Consider the following 21,410-nt stretch of genomic DNA (forward strand, 5'->3'; position numbering starts at 1 on the left):
ACATCCTCACCCAACACATCTCTTGCATGCCCAATGTTCAAAAACCTGCGTCTTGGCGAAGGCAACTTCCTGGGTTCAGACATGAAGTACAGCTCTCCTTGCTGATAGAAGTGTAGCAGAAGAATGAGGAGGTCAGTGTCATCTCCCAAAAGGACAGTTCTTTGTTTCAATGCTGCTGTCACTGTTGTTTGAACTATAAGCACATCTGCATCTCCATGAGCATTGTGAACATCAAACCCTGCAAGTTTTAGTCCTTCCCCCAACAGGTTTATGAAACATTGTTTGTTGTCATTGTTTGACAGAAATTCCTCCTTTTTCAAACTCAGTGACATAGTTGATGTGAATGAAACCTTCCGGCCAGTCTTTGGATTCCTCCTTCTGTGAGCACCATCTTTCGTAGATGGCTGGCTGCTGTACCTATCAAACACGATCACCACTGATTGTCCATAATGTTTTTGAATGTAAACGATGTAAGTATCTACTATTGCCCCGTATTTCTTTCCTATCTCCCAGGGTATTCGGTGGAGGAGGGCCCCTCCATCTAAGACATACAGGATGTCTCTTTCTGGTACATCATCATGCGGCACAGCGTTCCATATTGCTTTTGCGATTTTGGGGTTTGTTCGCTGGGAGAAGCACTGTTTTTGTCTCAAAGAGGGCAGGTGGATACCCGCAGAGCTCATACTTGAAGGCTTCAGCTAAATTGTCTGCCTGTGTCCCAGCAATCACTAGTCTCTGAAAAAAAAACTGTGGATCAATATGGACAACTTCTTCATTGTTCAGTTTGACTGTGGATTTGGAGTCCATGGTGACTGCATGTGCTTTCCTATTGAATGTATATTATGTCACCTTTTTACCTACCATGTCTTTTAAGACCCCTTTTCCGACTTCTTTTGAATGGTCCACATTCACTGCATCAAAGGCTGTCACACCAGTGATTAAATGTTGAAGGTGTTCATACCCAGCAAATGGACTTTGTGTGTGACTCTAACAACTTTAGAATTTTGATTGTGTCTGCAGTGTCTCTTGCCTGACTTGATGCAGTGAGGTCCTTGTGCTGTTCACTCATTTTATAATTTACCCCTGTCAGTTCTTGCATAGCATTGTTGATTTCAGATGTTGCAGGGTTGGCAAGAACCCACACCAATCGTTGTGTTTCGGACATACCCCTTCCACGTGTCAGTCCTCCACTCACTTTCATACTTCGCATGAGGGCTTGTTCTATTACAAGGTCCGGGGAGAGTCCAGCCCAGTATTCATGTGACCTACGAACAACTTGCAGACCATCTTCTTGAAATCTTTTTTGAACTTGGGGATGAGTGTATTCTAGTTGGCGCATTTTCTTGAGGTATATGCTCAGGGATTTGACATACAAGTTATGTCCGGAGGCAGCCATGAATGGAATCATGTCTGTCAGGGTATCAAGATGCTGATCCCAATTTCCAGTTCTCTCTGATCTGATGAATGCACGGACAATATTGATCATTTCCATGTACTGTAGCCAGAGTGCTGCTGTTCGGTCATCTACCATTGTTGCCTTCTCTGCCTCCAAACGTCGGGCTATGTTTTTAAGTAGTTCACTTGCATTTGTCATAGTTGTGGTGGCAGCCATAACACTGTCATAGAGATCTGAGGCTTCTGCTAGTTCCCCTTCTAAATCTTTAGAATGGCCTGTGGATCCTACATCAGACTGATCAGAAACTGGTTCATCTGGAGTTGTCACATTTTGTGTTTTTTCACTTTCATCAGCAATAGTACCATCTTCAGTCAACTCTGACACATCCTTCAAGCCAACAACGTAGCTTGCCAGGGCGGGCAGGTTTACTTGAAAGGTTTTGACTGCCAGAAGGGTGTTCAGTGCCCCATCAACCAGGAAATGACCTCTTATGGCCCTGGCAATTGATTTTCCTTCAAGCATTTTGGGCACAGTATTTGGTGCATTCAAGGATTTCTTCCAATCCAGAGCCTGACATCAAATGACCAATTGTGCCAAGGAAACTCATGAGCACATGGAATCCACCAAGTCGGAGAACAATAGATTTCAGTGGTCTGCCAGGTGCTTCACTTTCAATAATTGTCATTGCTTTCCACCACAGTGGATGATCAAAAGTTAGAATTGGAGTGACCAGGGGCCTCATCTATAAAGCTTGCTTGCGCAGAAAAAGCGCCTGAAAGTTGCGGAAGCCGCCTTCTACGCAAATCCTCGGATCTAAAAAGAAAAAAACTAACCGAAAAATCTGCGTATCTTTACGGCAACTAGGACCCTCCCGTAAGAATTTACTTAAGACACGGGGACCTGGCGACGCAGGCTGTGAGGTGGTGAAATGAAGTCAGATTCATGTCATACTCTTAATAATGTCATCATATATCAGACTTATAATAAAATAGTGCTGATAACGGAGCAGGCGGCGGCGGGGGGGTGGGGGGGGGCGAACCCACTACTCCACGCCGAAGAGGAAAAAAGAAAGTGTTCTGAATAAAATAAGGAAAGTTGGACTATATAACAATTGCGTTCATGAGGATAAGTTTTTTGAAAAATAAAAATTAAAGAAATAGTCTCCTCTCCCCGTGTGTGTCTGCCTGTCATGCACGGGTACGTGCGCTCATGTTGTTTACTTTTAAACCGGAATTATGGTTCTGCGTCACACCAACGCAGAGCCTACGCCGTAGGGTCCGGCGTAGGTGCGCGTCGCCGCGTACCCTACGCCGTAGGCTCTGCGTTGGTGTGACGCAGAACCATAATTCCGGTTTAAAAGTAAACAACATGAGCGCACGTACCCGTGCATGACAGGCAGACATCATTCTGAATAAAATAAGGAAAGTTGGACTATATAACAATTGCGTTCAATACGGATAAGTTTACGTGCGCTCATGTTGTTTACTTTTAAACCGGAATTATGGTTCTACGTCACACCAACGCAGAGCCTACGCCGTAGGGTCCGGCGTAGGTGCGCGTCGCCGCGTACCCTACGCCGTAGGCTCTGCGTTGGTGTGACGCAGAACCATAATTCCGGTTTAAAAGTAAACAACATGAGCGCACGTACCCGTGCATGACAGGCAGACATCATTCTGAATAAAATAAGGAAAGTTGGACTATATAACAATTGCGTTCATGAGGATAAGTTTACGTGCGCTCATGTTGTTTACTTTTAAACCGGAATTATGGTTCTGCGTCACACCAACGCAGAGCCTACGCCGTAGGGTCCGGCGTAGGTGCGCGTCGCCGCGTACCCTACGCCGTAGGCTCTGCGTTGGTGTGACGCAGAACCATAATTCCGGTTTAAAAGTAAACAACATGAGCGCACGTACCCGTGCATGACAGGCAGACATCATTCTGAATAAAATAAGGAAAGTTGGACTATATAACAATTGCGTTCAATACGGATAAGTTTACGTGCGCTCATGTTGTTTACTTTTAAACCGGAATTATGGTTCTACGTCACACCAACGCAGAGCCTACGCCGTAGGGTCCGGCGTAGGTGCGCGTCGCCGCGTACCCTACGCCGTAGGCTCTGCGTTGGTGTGACGCAGAACCATAATTCCGGTTTAAAAGTAAACAACATGAGCGCACGTACCCGTGCATGACAGGCAGACATCATTCTGAATAAAATAAGGAAAGTTGGACTATATAACAATTGCGTTCATGAGGATAAGTTTACGTGCGCTCATGTTGTTTACTTTTAAACCGGAATTATGGTTCTACGTCACACCAACGCAGAGCCTACGCCGTAGGGTCCGGCGTAGGTGCGCGTCGCCGCGTACCCTACGCCGTAGGCTCTGCGTTGGTATAACGCGGAACCATAAAACAGCCTAGAGCAGCTCTGAGGGGAGACGGGAGGGAGGAGGGGGAGCGGGGGCTGCCGGGCCGCCGTCCCGAGTGTCTTGATGATTTGCTGAGCCTACCGTTGGTTTTTAAACTGTAAAAAGTGGGGGGGACAAATACATCATTTTGAAAAGTGGGGGGGGCATGTCCCCCCTGTTCCCAGTGGAAATTGCGTCGTGCGATCGTGGCACTAACGGGCAGCAACGACGTGCTGCCACTCACTCGCTTTATTTTATACTATTTATATACTTTTCCTACTTTTACAGTGACCACCAAATAATCTCGTTTCACTGTCCTCTCTCCACATCATCCACAACTTCTAGATCTCAGATCTCAGCAAAATTCAGTGGCACGGTGGCTCGACACGTTCATTCATTCTGACGCATTCATCCGGATTCATCCCTAACAGGCTGCAGGAAGCCACTGCGCATGCTCAGTAGGCTCATCCATATGGATTTATGGGCGTGTTGAGGGCGGGATATGGGGCGGAGTCAGCTGCGCAGCTTTCCAGGTGGACTGTGATTCATAAAGAGAACATTGCGTGGAAGTCTGCGTGCACGCGGTTTTATAGATCCGGATTTTTTTTTGCGCCCGGCATTTTCGGCTTTTGGGCGTACGTGCACTTTTAGTATGACTCCTACGCAGTCCATTTTAAATGAGGCCCCTGGTAACGAGTTGCGTGATCATGAATGAACTGGAGAGTGGAATGAATGCAAAAAAAAAAAAAGCATGTTCCACTAAATCTGTGAAGGTATACTTTTAATATATGATGCAGGAGGGTATTTGGACCAATAAAAACTATGAAACATTACTATTGCAATTTCTCCTGGGTTGGGCCCTTTTTTGAGTTAGATTGACTGGACTATAAGGTATGTTCTTAAGGTTCTGGGGTGCAAGAGTTTTGACGTCGATGATTTTGATGAGTCTTTTGAAGCTGGTCCCTTTACTGGCTGCAACTCAGGTGCGTTTGAACTGTGTGATTCTCAATGTGCAGCTCTCACAGTTCTTTGGCAGAAGGGCCTGGGATAAAAACTGAGAAAGAGAATATAGTTGTTGGTTATGTGATCCTATTACATTTGTGACACTGATACTACGTGATGCATATTTGACTGAGATTTGAACTTACTTTAGAAATAGCCTCAAAAATCTCATCTTGGTTATCCGCATTAAGGGATGGAAGAGAGGCTTTTAACTGAAGTATCACTGTTTGAGGAGAAGACCAATATACCAAATAATGTATAAGTCACTATACAAACCACAAAAGAAATAGATACAAGTCTTGTCAATGATGCTACCTTTACCTGAGCTCTTGGGCGTGATTTCGATGGGAATGTCAGAGATGCTGTCAACTGTTGGTGTGGTATTACTGGTGTCCAGAGCTGTAGTGGCCTGCGATAGTGTTGTTCCTGCTAGAAGTACAAGACAACAGGTGGTAACAGAGGTGAAACACTCACCAAGGTCTACTGGAATCTATCAACACAGAAACAGGCAGGTGGAACACAAAGATACACACAAAGAAACTGCAAAAGCTTCAAAAAGCTCAAGTGACCAGCTTCAAGGTCACTCCACAGTGATTTTCCCACTATTTAAGTGCAAAGCCAATAAGGCACTGCGAGATGGAAACATTGACATTCGGCTTTGTTGTTTTTTGAAAGTAGACTATGCAAGTCTGTATGAAAACCTGACAGTTTGGATCCATGACTATGATTGGTGCACCACCGCTTCAAGGGGGACATACTCAGCCATGATGTCTACTAGTATGTAAAAAACATGGAAGCAAAGATCTAAAATATTTACAATTTGAGGCAATATGTAAACAATGACACTGGAAAAGTAAAGAAGAAGAAAAAGTTCCCCTGCACGAGCCAGCACATCCTGCTGGCTTCCCTTATCATTTTATTTTCCTTTCCTCTTAAAAGAATCTGTCAAAAAAAAATAAAATCAAAAAATGTTAACAGGACTTGCGATAAGTCAGTGGAGCCAACCTAAGCAGGCGTCTTACTCCAGCCTAAGCGTAAACGACCGTAGACATTTTTCACACACAGTTGATGTACGGCACAGCAGGGATGGCTGTGGTGGTTGTGCTTCCCTTAGGAAAACCCTCGTGATCAGCATGCTAACTTTAATGCCTAGTTGAGCCACCTTTGTTTTGTCATGAAAATGTTTTACATGGACAGTGACCAACCTGTAGATGTCGAGAGTGATATAATGGCGCCATCTGAAGGAGTTGTTGTGTCAATGTTGGTTGTTTGACTGGAATTTGTTGTAGAGGACACAATTGAAGTGTTCACAGCTGGCTGTGCAGTAGTGGTACTTGCAATGAAGACTGCTGTGAAGAGATCGGAGGATTAAGATGGAAATATATATGCCAGTGTATTTTTTTTAATTTTTTTTAAATATTTTTATCCCGGTTTTTTCCCATTTTTACCACCCCGTGCTCCTACCAAAGTGACAGTCCTGGGCATTGCCATCCTCTACCAACCCCGGGAGGGCCCTGCACTGAGCTCAGGTCTCCTCCTCAACCTGAGGAGTGAGCAGACCGCATCTTTTCACCAGACAGGGTGGGGCTTCTCCGGCCGGACGTAGCGCGTAGAAGGATCACGTTATTCCGGCCAGATCCTCCCCACCCCATCTGGCGCCCCGGTTGGCCAGAGGGGCCCAGGATAGGATATAGGATACAGGATATAGCCCAGGACTGTGTGCATGTTTTTGTGATGGTAGCTCACATTAGCTACCCAAGGGAACACGGGGAGAACATGCAAACTCCACACAGAAAGGCCCTTGGGGTTGGTACAGCGTCCCCCGGCAGGGATCCCAGGACCTTCTTGCTGTGAGACGGCTGCACTACCAGCTGCGCCACCGTGCCCCCAGGGAAAACCCTCGTGATCAGCATGCTAACTCGCTTTAATGCCTTGTTGAGCCACCTTTGTTTTGTCATGAAAATGGACAGTGACCAACCTGTAGATGTCGAGAGTGATATAATGGCGCCATCTGAAGGAGTCGTTGTGTCAATGTTGGTTGTTTGGCTGGAACTTGTTGTAGAGGACACAATGGAAGCTGATGTGTTCACAGCTGGCTGTGCAGTAGTGTTATTTGCAATGAAGACTGCTGTGAAGAGATCGGAGGATTAAGATGGAAATATATATGCCAGTGTATTTTAACTGTTGTTCCATGTTATGCAAGATTATGTGTTGCGGACGTGTTCATATGAAATAATGGCAGGTGCTGCAAAATCACATACTTACATGTGCAGGTTGAGGTGTAGTCATTACAGCAATCATTCAGTTGCACACAGATCTGATCACAGAAACCACACCCCGGCCTGAAGCAGCTGTTGTTCTGACCAGCGCAGCACAATTTTGGTGGACCTGCACAGCCTGTAACATCTGGTCAAATAAACACAAAACACAAATCTCCAACAACTTGCAAAAAGAACCCCAAACTTGAAGGATGTTCATACAATTGCTGTTGGAAATAAATATACATGTAGACAAAAGGATGATAAAGTATTTTGGGAGAGAAGATTTAAAGAAATGTGCCTTGAAAATAAATAATAGAAAATAAATTATTCTAAAAATCAAGTGGGAAAAGAGGAGGAATCAATGTTTCCTCCATTAATCTGCAAACAAAGGAAAAAAACCTTACAGTCGTGGCCTTTGGACGATTGTATGAAAAGGATGTTGATGAGTCATGAATGTGCGAGGAGATGATGCCAGAACATGTATTTGGTGCAACTTACATTATTAATGATACATGTTCACATGTTAGACAGAGGACATGGGGAGATGGCATTCATTGACTCAACACTAAACATACAGTTATACATTCAAATTTGTGTTGAAAGTGAACATTCAAGGTGGGAATTAAAAACAAACAAACAAAACACAAGACATGTGTGGGAAAAATGCAATTAATCACAACAATTTAATTTGATCTATGTTATTCTGCAAAAACAAGTATCTCAATGTAAATCCCCCTCACATCTGGCTGTGTGGATGCATTACATTACATACTTGCATTGGAGACTGTTGTAGAGAGATCGGATGAATATTATGACATTATTTAAATAATGCCAGCCATTTAATAGTGAAATATCGCCATCTAAAGGTGTAAATGTGGCAGTGCTGGTCGTTTGGCTGGAACCTGGAGAAACGCACACTACAAATCAACAGATGTGAGTCAGAACACGTACTGTAACTGGTGTGTGTTAACAAAAGATTTATACCCTTGATGGATTTAATTCATATTACTTATGTATAAGGAGGCTAAGAAATAAAAAGTTTTAGTGGGTAGCTTTAAAATTCTAAGACAGTCACAGGTTCAAAAGCTCTTGAAAACAAAGACATCTGACATTGGACAAAATTCCTGCTAAGGAAAACAAGAGTTTGATTTGATTTGATTTTTTTTTATTTTTGTACATGTAAAAAAAAAAGAAACAACACTTCATTAGAAGTTTAAGAAAACAAAACAACAAACCAAAGAATTTCATCCTTTAAAACTTGCTATTTTGATTTACATGTGCCAAAAAAGAGTTGGCTTTAGTCTGGTGTCTACATGGATACAGAACATAACTTTAATTTCACTATGTTCATCTTTCAATATGTTGCCCACTTGTGATGCATGAGAAAAGTGTTAAGGAAGCAGTCCTCAGCAACAATTCAATGTCACAGGCATTTAAAAAATTGTAAATGATAATTTCTTCATTGCCAGCTAAATGAGAAGATGAAAGTACTTTACTGTGAAGCAATTCAGTTATGCTTCAGATATACACAGTATATCTTGTGATCCAAATGTTTTGTTTTTTTTAAATCAATGAGTTTATAGTGGAATACATTTTCGAGTTGTATTTTCTTCTCTCTAATATTAGCCCACACTGCACCCCCTACCCTCCCTTAATTGCCCTTATGCACCATTGGACTAGCTAAGCTGTCTCTGCCAAATTCATTTTAGCTTCCTTTATTTTGCAACCTTAATTTGAATTTAAACCTTTATATACCAAATATAGCCTGTTTTCTTCTTAACAGATTAATGGATTGCCACGGATTAACTTGTACGTCACACTGCAAACACCTTTGTTAAGGGACACGTACAGCAGATGTTAGAACTTTGACTGGCATTTCACATTGTTATTCAGCGGTAGAAATTACATTTAGGGTTATATTCAAAATATTTGGGGCTTCTGGCAGACACTAGTTTTGCTGCAAAACGCTACAAGAGAAAGTTCACCTTTGTTTTGTCATGAAAATGGTTTTTGTGGACAGGGACCAACCTGCAGCTGTAGGGGCTAATATTGTGTTGCCAACTGAAGGAGTAGATGCGTCGGTGCTGGTTGTTTGGCTAGAACTTGTTATCGAGGTCTCCAAGGATGCTGATGTGTTCGCATCCGGCTGTGCAGATGCAGTACTGCTACTTCCATAGGAGACTATTGTAAAGAGATGATTGAGATGGAGGTAGTTCTGTCAGCATACTTGCAATGTTGTTTAAGTAATATCTAAATGATACCATCTAAATGACTTTAAGTTATTTATGAAAAAAACTGAAAGAATATTGATGTTTGATGTACATATACATTATTTCCGAATAAGTGTACAAAGAAAAAATCTTGCATGTACATGAGGCTGCCTCAATTTAAATCTGACATAAAACATTCTAATGCAGGCAAAATAACTGTTACCACCAAAGCCCCATCCCCCTACTACCTATTAGGAAAATACTTTTACACACGCACACACACATATAATATATATATATATATATATATATATATATATATATATATATATATATATATATATATATATATATATATATATATATATACATATATACATACACACACATAGTATATATTGTAATGAACAACTAAATAGTTCCAACATTAGACCTTTTTCAAAAAAGTTGGGACAGAATGTTACCTAGATAAAAACGGATCTAATTTTATTCCCAATGATAAACTTCAGATTTCGAAATTGAGACATTTTTCTATTCATAGAAAATATAAGCTCACTTTGAATTTCATGGGGACAACACATCTCAAAAATATTGGAGAAGGGTGATGTTTACTATTGAGTAGCATCCCCCCTCCTTATAACAAGTGAATGTAAACATCTGTCAAGTGATGGGACCATTTACTAAGACATTTAATGAGTCACCTTTGTTTTGTCATGAAAATGGTTTATTTGGACAGGGACCAACCTGCAGCTGTAGGGGCTAATGTTGTGTTGCCAACTGAAGGAGTAGATGCGTCGGTGCTGGTTGTTTGGCTGGAACTTGTTATCGAGGTCTCCAAGGATGCTGATGTGTTCACATCCGGCTGTGCAGATGCAGTACTGCTACTTCCATTGGAGACTATTGTAAAGAGATGATTGAGATGGAGGTAGTTCTGTCAGTATACTTGCAATGTTGTTTAAGTAATATCTAAATGATACCATGTAAGTGACTTGAAGTTATTTATAAAAAAAACTGAAAGAATATTGATGTTTGATGTACATATAAATTATTGCTGCATAAGTGTACAAAAAAAAATCTTGCATGTACATGAGGCTGCCTCAATTTAAATCTGACATAAAACAGTTACTAAGACATTTAATGAGGCACCTTTATTTTGTCACGAAACAGGTTTTTGTGGACAGTGACCGACCTGCAGCTGTCGATGATGAGCCATCTGAAGGAGTAGATGTGTCGGTGCTGGTTATTTGGCTGGAACTTGTAGAAGACAACATGGCTGGTGACGTCATGTTCACAACCGGCTGTGCGGTAGTATTACTTGCACGGGCGACTGTTGTGAAGAGATCACATTATTAAATGCAGACATATCTGTGCCTCAAATGTTCCATGTATTGCAGTTTGTAAGAATACAGTGTGTGCAGAGATGTGCTGAGGTTGTGAGCTCAACCTCAAAAATTGAACAGCGAATGATGAAACAGTAAAACGACTCCATCTAATGGTGTAAATATGTAAGTGCTGGTCGTTTGGCTGGAACCTGGAGCAACACATCATTATCAGAACACACAATCCGGTGTGTGTTAAAAAAATTAATCCTCAATGGTTTTATTTCATATCGCTAATGCGAGAAGAGGGGAAGACATAAAAGGTTTATAGTGACTAACATAAAAATTTCCAGACAGCCACAGGCTATGCAAGACTTTTCAAAACATTGGCCTCTTAATGAGTTAAAGGAAAGACATTATCTGAAATTCCTGAAGGGGACCCGAAAGGGTCAGGTTTTAGTTTGACCTTTAACTGGAACATCACGACACATTTGCGATCTTTCAGTCTGTTTGGAAGAGTTCATTTGTGATGCATGAGAAAAGCATTGAGGAAGTATTTCTCAGCCAAAACACACAGTCCCAAAAGATAACATTTTTTTACTGCCACAGACATTAGAACAATGTAGCTTATCACTCCTTATCATAACTGGGGAATGTCCATGGTTTCCCTTTTCAGATTTGCTAAACTGTCTTTAAATATTATTTTAAAAAACAATTTGTAGAGCTGTTTCCTGTGAATATGGTCCTCTCCAATTACAGTTGAAGTCTTCAAAGTAATTGTGGAAAAATATATATATTTTTTTTTAATTTCTAGCCAGTTAAATAAGAATATTTAAGTACTTCACTGTAAAACACTTCAATTGTGCCTCAGATATTGACAATGTATCTTGTCTTCTAAAAGGGTTTTCTTTTCATTTTTCTTCCTTCCTCAAATATTACCTTCCTCAAATATTTTTTCTTAAATGATCAGTATACACCGTTGGACTAGCTCAGGTAGCCTCAGTACAATTCGTTTTATCTAGCTTTATTTTGCTGGCTTGGCTTGAATTCACAAATCTAGCCCTGTTTATTCTCTTTTTTTTTTTTTTTTACCTTGTCTGCACACATAATAATGATTGATACCATGAAGGTAGAAACCAAAGGTATATATATGTGCATTATTACTATATTTAATATATATACATATATATATATACGCATACATATGCATACACATACATAAATATACACATACAAACCCAGTGATTTTTTATTTTTTTGGGCGACATCCACTGCCAATCCAGGAAGCAGGAACACACGGAGACACACGTCAAGCACTGGAAATCTGCAACAAAAAACCACAAACAAAACACGAAACCGGCACGGAGCCGACCAAAACACAAGCAGCAATCAACCCAAATCTTGAGATCTGATCGCAGTCTGAGCTAAGCTACCGCTACCGCTACCTAACCCCAAAAACTACAGAGCCAACATGCAGGTGAACAAGCCAGTGTGTATGTCTGTGTGTGTGTATGCATGTATGTATATGATCATGCGTGTTTGTGTGTGTGTGTGTGTGTGTGTGTGTGTGTGTGTGTGTGTGTGTGTGTGTGTGTGTGTGTGTGTGTGTGTGTGTGTGTGTGTGCGTGTGTGTGTCTGTCTGTTTATTCTCAATGTGGAGCAGATGCATTCAATGCCACAGATTGAATTGAAAGGTTTTTACAAAAGACACAAACAGTAGATGTCATTGTCCCACCCGAACTTTGATTGGCGTCTCAAATTGTCATTCAGCTATTGAAATTACATTCAGGGCTACACTTAAAGCATTTGGGCCTTCTGGCAGATACTAGTTAAACAGAAAAGCGCTGCAAACGAAAGGTCAGCCCTGTGGACTTGCATGAAGTGGCAGTTTTGAGTTTCTGAGCAGACGGCTCACAACCGAGTACTGTTGTTGCTCCGTCCGTCCTGGGAGATGTAGGCAGATGGTTTGCAGACAGTTAGATCCACTCAACTGCTAGCTGGAGAGCATTACTTTCTAGGGCCTTGTGTGGTGAAGCAAAATCTGGGGTTCAAGAAAATGACTTCAGCTTTAACTTTGGGAATTCAGTGTTACAAAATGTGCTTCCTGTTGGTGCTACAACATATGCAACACACTCACAGCAGGTACAATAGTAAGAACAATAAATTCCCTTTGAATATTAAAGATACATGGATAAGGACAAGGTGCCTGACATGTGGAACTACCAGATCCATGCACTAACACTTGCACTTGTTGAACTTACTGCCCAGAATTAATATCATTCTTATTTACATTTTCTTTAATCAGGTGCCATACATTTTGCAAGATTTTTTCAATTTATGCCAGATTTTTTTTTAATTGTAATGCTACATCTAAGAAACACCTTTATTTGATGGGAACACATTTACAATTCACTGAATTGAGTTTTTCTATTGAGCTTTCTAATTTACACATTTACCACCTATAACTGACAAAATATCCTGGCTATGGTTGAAAATCTGTCCGTGGAGCTCGTCAAAATCTTTTTTCCTACTTTGAATCAGTTTTTAAGTTACCCATATTATTCCGTATTTTAAATAGGCCTAATTATGCATCATCTTTACTTTATGAAGCTGCAAAATATCAAACATGTTTTGCTTACCATGATCGCAGGTTAGTAACCCTGACATGAGAAAGAGATGCAGTGTCAGTCGGTCCATGATTCGGTGGTTGATTTGAAAAGCCAAGGCTCATGTGATAACTCTGAGACAGACGTGAACAAGTAAACTCAGAAGTTCTGCATTTCCTCTTACTCCTCTTACCGATGTTGGATAAAAGTTTTCCAGTTACACCCACAGTAATGTCAGGAATGCTTTTTTAGAGATCTCAGGTTCCCTCCGTCAGATCCATACATGAAGAGGAAGCATTCTGTTTTTTTTTTATGTGCCACTGCTTATCAAAACAGTTGTTCATTCCCTGCTTTTCACTGGAACTTACATTTTGTGCATTTTCTCCGCCCTATTCTATTTTAGTTTTCACTGTTTAACCTTATTAGTTGTTTTAATTCTATTTTAAGTAGACCTTTAATGTTATTGCATCTCGCTGTGGGTTTATTTAAAAGCTATTTGAAATGCCATGTACATGAAATGTGCTCTACAATTAAACTTTCCTTGCCGGAGACTGGAGTGGAGATTCAGCAGACAAAGAGTTTTCAGTTACACATTAAAACATTTCTGAAGAAGTTTTGCGTAGACAACTCACTGTCATCATAATCATTTTCTGGACACTTTTAGTTCTTCACATTGCTGAGAGACTGTGAGAAACTGCTATGGTGGGGCCTAACGTCCTGCCGTGGCAGTTCAACAAGGTTCAGATGCAGACTTTGGGTTCTTTTCCAGCTATTCTGTTCTGCATTTTCAGATGGGCTGGGGATCATCACCCTGTTGTACACAGAATTCAATCTGCCACCACCAGTCTTGAAAGGTTAGGTGTTGATATTCTTCGGTTTTTGCCAATTATGACAAATTGCACAAATATGAACTTTAACATGCTAAATTTTAAGTCAGGCCTGTCTAGTGTGAGATGCAACTTCCCTTCAGTTTGAACATTGCAATCTTATAATCATTATAATCCTTCCCAGAGTGACATGAAATTAGTGATCATTACAGATGGCTTTCATCCTTGATGTAGTGTTAAAATGTGTGGGAGGTGATGTGGAAAATGTACCATAACAAGACACTTTTTTTAAAGTATATGGCCAAAATACTCTCTGTCTTCTAACCTCCATCATAACAGAGACATGCACCACCAGCCTTGCCTGGGGTGTATGCATCTGTATAGTATGATGTGTGTATGTGTGTTGTATGAATGAGGGTACAGAGAGTGGGGGGGTCAAGGGGGATTGTTTCTTTTTTCTTTTTAGATAGATAGATAGATCTTTATTCTTCCCCAAAGGGAAATTCAACTGTCCAGCAGCTCATCAAAACATGGAAAACAACCACACTTCCACTCAGACAATAAAATAAACATGAGATAAAAGGTTAAAACTAAGTGCAAAATAGCACTTTTTGTTTGCAAGGCTGCCTCCCCAATCCGGCTCCTCCAGGTAGGCGTAGACCCGATGCAGCATGTACAGAACCGCATCCTCCACTCCAAGATGCTTCTGATAAGCAAACTGGAGTGGCTCCATTGCATCAGTGACCTCTGACCTCAGGACACGGCGGACCAGCCGCTCCAGAGTCTTCATAATGTGTGATGTTAAGGCCACTGGTCTGTAGTCATTCAACTCAGCTGGGTGCCCCACCTTGGGCACTGGTACGAGACAAGATGTTTTCCACTGCACTGGGACCTTGTCTGTTTGAAGACTCCTGTTGAAGATCCATTGGAGGGGCTCTGCCAGTTGGGCTGCACAGTCCTTCAGGAGCCTTGGGCACACTCCATCCGTGCCTGCAGCCTTCACTGTACACAGTCTCCTGAGCTCCGCCCCCACCTCGTCTGCTGTAAAGGACAGTGGTAGTTGGCCATCAGTAGTGGATGATGTAGCTGTAACTGTGGGTACCATAGTGGGGGAGGGGCTACCTCCAGGAGACAGTGGAGCAGGGGCATCAGCCGCAGCAGACACAATGGTGGGGGATGGATGCAGGGGTAGGGTGGACTCCATCAAACCTGTTAAAAAACAGGTTGAGGTTGTTGGCTCTGTCCACATTTTAATGTAAAGTACTTTGAGTTGCATTTGATCTGCATGAAAGGCGCGATATAAATAAATAAAACAAAAAAAAAGTATCCTAAGCTACAACACCTGTCACTCTCACCGAGTAGGCTATGCATGAGATGAGTGCAAATAATTACCACAAAAACATGCAGAAATGTTGGCTGATTGACAGAGCAAATAATCATTTCCCTTGGCTCAAGTAAAATAATTGGATGCCTTTTACAGTGCTCCAGCCTTCACAGATGATGTTTTGCATAATGATCTCAAAACACAGAAATTAGAAGCAATTTTAACCATTAAAATTAAAAATACTTGTTGAAATAATCCCCTTTAATACGTCAGACCAGCAAATTCCCCCAAAATGTATGCTTTTATAAAAGTAGCTGATAATGTGTAATGAAAAAGTGCAAATTAGTAACACTTGGCTAATTACCCTTTTGATTTCTATGGAAGTAATAGGAGCAAACCTTTATACATATAACTTTTGTATTTCAGCTTCACTTTTAATGCCTCCTCTGAAAGTGAACTTTATATTAAAATGCAGAAAGGACCAAACAAATTTGAGTTCCCAATATGCCATTTCTTTAGCCCAAATCTAGACGTAGTTTGCGCTTTCAAGTACGTCTAGCTACCATCTGTTGGGGCTTATTAACTATGTTCAAAAGTCATGGGGAGCTAATCAAGTCATACTATCTTTGTAGAGCCTCGGAGCAGGTTTTACACAATGACAGCAGTGATGTAATCTGGATGTAAACGGTGTAGATAGCTGCAGCTAAGGGTTAACAGTTGTTTGAATCGGCTTTGGCATCCAGTTAAAAAGATTACGACTTTAGAACATAAGACAACAATCAGAAGGTTGATGCATTTGCCATTTCTCTCCCGTTGACGCAAATAAAAATAAATAGCAGATTGAAACCCTAGGAGCCGAAAGTTTATGAAGGCAATAAGATAAGTAACAAATCTGTCAGACCAGTGGTTCCCCAACTCTATGTTCCATGGGGCACACTGCTCTGCATGTTTTAGACATAGGGATAGGGCTTCACATTGAAGGTTTACCATGCACGTGCAGAGGGGGGTGCGGAGGGTGCTTAAGCACCCGCCCCCTTTGCTCAGATGCCCAAACTGCCCTTCTGTCAAAGGCCTTTTTTTTTGTCATTTTCACTCATGTGGCTTTCTGGTATTCACTGACTGAGTCAGTGAATTGGTCATGTGACAACTGACGCTTGAACTTGAGTGACGTATGAAGCAGTTCAACGCTTCGGAGACCAGAGAACAGGACCGAGATGGCGCTGCGAGCGGGTGGTTCTCTTTCATAGCATTCGTTTCGTGTCTCACATTGGGAACGCCCGCGGCGTGACCTCATCAGAAGCTCCTATTACATTCTGCCAGCCAAGATTGGCTGGAACTAAGCACGTCAGTGTCAGGGAGGGTAGAGACCCGCCCCCTATAAAGGGACCTGACACTGCGCTGCCCGTCATTCAAAAACTCTCACCTCTTCCTCGCTACGAATGAGCAAGGAGGGTGTTCTAGTGAGACACTCACTCATGCTACTCAGAGAACCGGAGTTACGCAAGTAACCTAAAGTTCTCTTTCATAGCATTCGTTTCGTGTCTCACATTGGGAAAATACTGACTCCCGGATTGCTGGGCAGATGTTACCCGAGTGTCATCCGGGAAAATGCTATCGGAGGACTAACTGTCCCAGGATGAGCCCTACGAAGGTTTAGCCACACCAACCACTGAATGAGCCCATGGGGAAACTGTAACATCAAGCCTGTAAAACCCGGCGAAGGTGTGTGGAGAGGCCCAGCTTGCTGCGGCGCAAATCTCCTGAATGGAGACCCCTCTGAAAAGAGCCCATGAGGTAGTGAGATCCGTGGTAGAATGAGCACGCAGACCCTCTGGTGCTTGCAAACCCTTGGCGGTATAAGCCAAAGCAATAGCTCCCACAATCCAGTGAGAAAGCCGCTGCTTAGAAACTGGCTTCCCTGTCTGATTCTTTGCCCAAGACACAAAAAGCTGGTCACTTTTCCTACAGCTCTTGGTCCTGTCCATATAGATACGTAAAGCCCGCACCGGGCACAGCATGTATAACCGCCGATGCTCATCTGAGGGGAATGGCAGGGGAAAGAAGGACACAAGATCAATAGGGGAACATAGCCCTAACACCTAGGCATAAAAGCCGGGTTAGGCTGTAAGGTCACCCTTGTATGTCCTGAAAGGAACTTCGTACATTCTTGGTTTACTGAGAGTGCGTGAATCTCACCCACCCATTTTGCTGAAGCCAAAGACAGCAACAACACTGTCTTTAAAGTCAACATTTTCAAGTCCACCTGGTCTAGTGGTTCAAAAGGTGAGGCTGAAAGGGCATCCAACACAGTGAGGAGGTCCCAGGATGGCGCCAATGGTTTAGACACCGGGAGCTTGCGAAGCGCACCTCTCATGAAGCAGCAGATCAAATGGAGCTCGCTGCCGCGTTGGTTCCCGAAACCGAAGCGGGGCCAAGCTGGGGAAGTCAATTCAGCCTCGTTGACCCACTCCGCCAGGAATTAGGTGGGCCCGGCCTCGCGGCCAGTCTGCTTGATTACCCGGTGGAAAGGGCGGATGACGACTCGGACGGTGTATGGGAACTCCTGACCGACGAGGATGAGGACGATGACTCTTCTCTGGGTTTGTTGGGCCGGGTTGCAAAACCCCAGCCTACAACGGCACCTGCGTCAGCGGACGGCTCATCTTCCCCTGTAGGGAATCTTGACATGCAGGACGTGTGCCAACGTCCCGCTGCTAAGCTCAATATCCAGTGGTCCGAGATCCAAGCTGAGGTGACGCTGTCCCGTTACGACGGGAAAAGGTTGCCCAAATTAAAGAGAACAGGGAAACAGCTCCTGCCGATCTTCCCAGAGTTGCTGGAGGAATTTGCTGTCTCTTGGCGTAACAAGCCATACAGAGAGAAGCATCCTGTGGCAGGCAGCTCCATGCTTGACTGCGAGGGAATGGAGAGCCATGGCCTCCGCAACATCCCTCCGGTGGAGCCTGTGGTGGTGGCCCACCTCCACCCAAAAGCATCCCTGTTATAAGCGGGGCCCGCACTCCCATCCAAAGGCGACCGCTTTCAATCCAGCCTTACTGACAAGGCGTACAAGGCGGCTGGACTGTCGGCCCGGGCTCTCAACGTCACTTCCCTCCTGAGGGCATACCAGGTCGAGCTGTAGGAGGAGATGACAGCTTGACCTAACCCTGCGTTATGGGGAAACGTGTGTCATCACCGACCACTGCCTCCACCTTCACAAGGTGGCGATCCAATCACAGGGCAGAGCCATGGGGTTGATGGTGTTGCAGGAGAGAGCCCGCTGGCTCAATCTCACCACTCTGTCGGCAAAGGAGAAGGAAGACCTCCTCGACACCCCCATAACACCCCAGGGCGTCTTCGGCACGGCAGTCATGTCGATGCAGAAGAGGTGTGAGGAAAGGAAGAGGGAAGATGAAGCCCTGAAGCTGTGTTTGCCGAGAAGAGCACCCACTGTCACTCCTCGTCAACCCTTTGCCCAGGCCGTGGCACGGCCGCCTCCCACCTTCAAAATCCCCAGGCTGCCCAAACCTGAGGCAGCTCCTCAGGCTCCGCCGAGAGCACCGGCTCCAAAAGGCCCTCGCAGAGGAAGGCCACATCCCAAGATGGGACTCGGTCTGAACAACCACCTCCGACCTCCACCCAAGTGGTAAGGAGGAAGAAGCGGCTGGCCTGAAACGCTCAAATGCGGCGGGCGAGGCGACCCTGTTCTCCCCTCTGGCTCCGCTCGTTTCAGCGGCTCCGTTCCCGAGCCCCTCCACAGAGTTCAGTTCGGTTCAGCGCGTGGACGACGGGATGTTTGACCCGGCCCAGCCCCCCGTGAAGAGAAGCAGAGACAGTGTTCAGCAGGTGGCGGGGTTGCCCCCCACTCCCTCACTATAAATACACTTCTGGTGGAGCTTTGATAGGACTATTACACACACACACACACACACACACACACACACACACACACACACACACACACACACACACACACACACACACACACAAGCTCGTTCACCTGCATGCTGGCTCTGTAGTTTTTGGGGTTAGTTAATCGCGGTAGCTTAGCTCAAATTGTGATTGGATCTCGAGACTTGGGACGGTTGCTGCTCGGGTTTCTTCCGGTTCCGTTTCGTGTCTGCTCTGTTTTCTTTTTTTTTTTTTTGCAGATTTCCAGTGCTCGACGTGCGCCTCCATGTGTGTTCTTGCTTCCTGGTTTAGCAGCGGATGTCCCCCCCCCCCCCCCCCCAAAAAAAACAAAAAAAACTGGGTTTGTACAAACCCGTGGGGGGCCCGCCCGCGGGTCCCCTCGGCTGCCGCTGGGGTGGGGGGGGGGCGGCCTTGCTGGCGGTGGGTTTCCTCCCGCCCTCTTCTCACCCTCTGTGGGGTTGCTGGTGGCCTGGGTTCCGGGTTCTTCCTTGTCGGCCTCTGGTCTCGCGGGTGGCGGGGTTGCCCCCCACTCCCTCACTATAAATACACTTCAGGTGGAGCTTTGATAGGACTATTACACACACACACACACACACACACACACACACACACACACACACACACACACACACACACACACACACACACGCTCGTTCACCTGCATGCTGGCTCTGTAGTTTTTGGGGTTAGTTAATCGCGGTAGCTTAGCTCAAATTGTGATTGGATCTCGAGACTTGGGGCGGTTGCTGCTCGGGTTTCTTCCGGTTCCGTTTCGTGTCTGTTCTCTTTTCTTTTTTTGCAGATTTCCAGTGCTCGACGTGCGCCTCCATGTGTGTTCTTGCTTCCTGGTTTAGCAGCGGATGCCCCCCCCCCCCCCCCCCCCCCCCCCAAAAAATTTGTATGTGTATATATATGTATGCGCATGTATACGTATATATATATATATATATATATATGTATATATATTAAAAATAGTAACAATGCACATATATATGCCTTAGGTTCCTACCAGCATGGTATTGACCATTAATATGTGTGCAGACAAGGTAGAAAAAAAAAAACAAAATAAATAACAATTGTATTTGGGTCAGACAGACTCCAGTTTTCCATCTCCCTAAAAGTATCTCTGGTTCATCTCAATGGCGACTCCAAACAGCCGAATTTGTGGTCAATTTTTACCAAGCTGAGCTTCCAGGTTCTCCAAGGCCTGCCAATGAGTTCAAAAACCACAGCTAGCCTGTGATTTGTTTCAAGAATCAAGTCCAGTTTGCAATTTTGCTTACACAACGTGTGTAACGTCAGGCAGCCTTGGAAGGGCCAGAATAGCTGTTGACTTTTTCAGAAATGGTTGATATGCCAGGTAACGCCAAATCCAAAAAGCAGAAATCCTGTTATCAGAAATCCGAATAAGGAAGGCATCTTCGACATCCTCGACTGACAGTATGGACAGATACACGACCCTCCACTTCTGCCAGAAGCTGCTGTATCCAGCAGCAAATGTCTCGTTGGGGCAAGAAGGCTCCCCTTTGCCCTGTCTTCTCGTCGAGAAAAATGTGGTAATTTGCACTTAGAAACCAACTAACCAATTCCATAATTTTAGAAAATTTCCTGGATATGCAAACGGAGGCTCTAATAGAATGACACAACAGCGCAAGACGGAGAGCAGCAGGGTATATAGGGAGGGAGTGGGAGAAGATAAACATCGGCGTTCGCCGAGAGCAGAAACAGAAAGTTTTTATATTATATGTCTGGTTAACAAAACCCAAGTGACAAAATGATCCCATTACAAAAGTAAATTATGAGGACAGACTTTAATGTCTCTGATCATATACTAGGGATGCACCGATACTGGTATCGGTATGGGGGCCGATACTGCCCTCATATACGCAAAAATTCTCCAATACCATGCAACGATACTTGTAGTTACTGGTTAGCGCCGCTAGGGGGAGATGTTGAGCCACCCCGCGGCTCCCCGGGTCAGTCTGCAGCCTGGCTGAGCAGCAGCTCTGTGGCTGTTCCATGTTTCAGTAAATTCTAATTCTATCTTCCTTAATTATACAAACTGGACGGTTGAGTATTACCCTTACTCACAGGGAACTTTATTAAACACTCCACGTAACTCCCAGTACAACATAAACAATCCCTTTG

The 21,410-nt window shown here is 43.8% G+C and overlaps 1 protein-coding gene across 3 annotated transcripts in view; it reads right to left on the reverse strand.

The window, feature by feature from the left end:
- Window positions 1-3,749: 3,749 nt before the first annotated feature.
- The window catches only part of LOC133452679 (uncharacterized), a 29,274-nt gene continuing 11,613 nt past the window's right edge, over window positions 3,750-21,410 (reverse strand). Inside the window, exons 1-10 of one of the 3 annotated variants that reach the window (XM_061732218.1) lie at window positions 13,233-13,352; window positions 10,464-10,601; window positions 10,019-10,171; window positions 9,093-9,245; window positions 7,069-7,209; window positions 6,782-6,931; window positions 6,009-6,152; window positions 5,125-5,232; window positions 4,950-5,026; window positions 4,475-4,855 (exon numbers count right to left, since the gene is read on the reverse strand). In XM_061732218.1, the coding sequence (XP_061588202.1) occupies window positions 4,781-4,855; window positions 4,950-5,026; window positions 5,125-5,232; window positions 6,009-6,152; window positions 6,782-6,931; window positions 7,069-7,209; window positions 9,093-9,245; window positions 10,019-10,171; window positions 10,464-10,601; window positions 13,233-13,290 (1,197 nt within the window). In that variant the 5' untranslated portion in view covers window positions 13,291-13,352 and the 3' untranslated portion in view covers window positions 4,475-4,780. Of the gene's footprint in view, window positions 4,856-4,949; window positions 5,027-5,124; window positions 5,233-6,008; window positions 6,153-6,781; window positions 6,932-7,068; window positions 7,210-9,092; window positions 9,246-10,018; window positions 10,172-10,463; window positions 10,602-13,232; window positions 13,353-21,410 lie in introns of those variants that run through there. The other 2 variants (XM_061732217.1, XM_061732216.1) reach the window with 2 other exon arrangements.

Source organism: Cololabis saira, chromosome 10 (assembly GCF_033807715.1).
Source record: "Cololabis saira isolate AMF1-May2022 chromosome 10, fColSai1.1, whole genome shotgun sequence".
In the NCBI taxonomy this organism is placed as follows: Eukaryota; Metazoa; Chordata; class Actinopteri; order Beloniformes; family Belonidae; genus Cololabis; species Cololabis saira.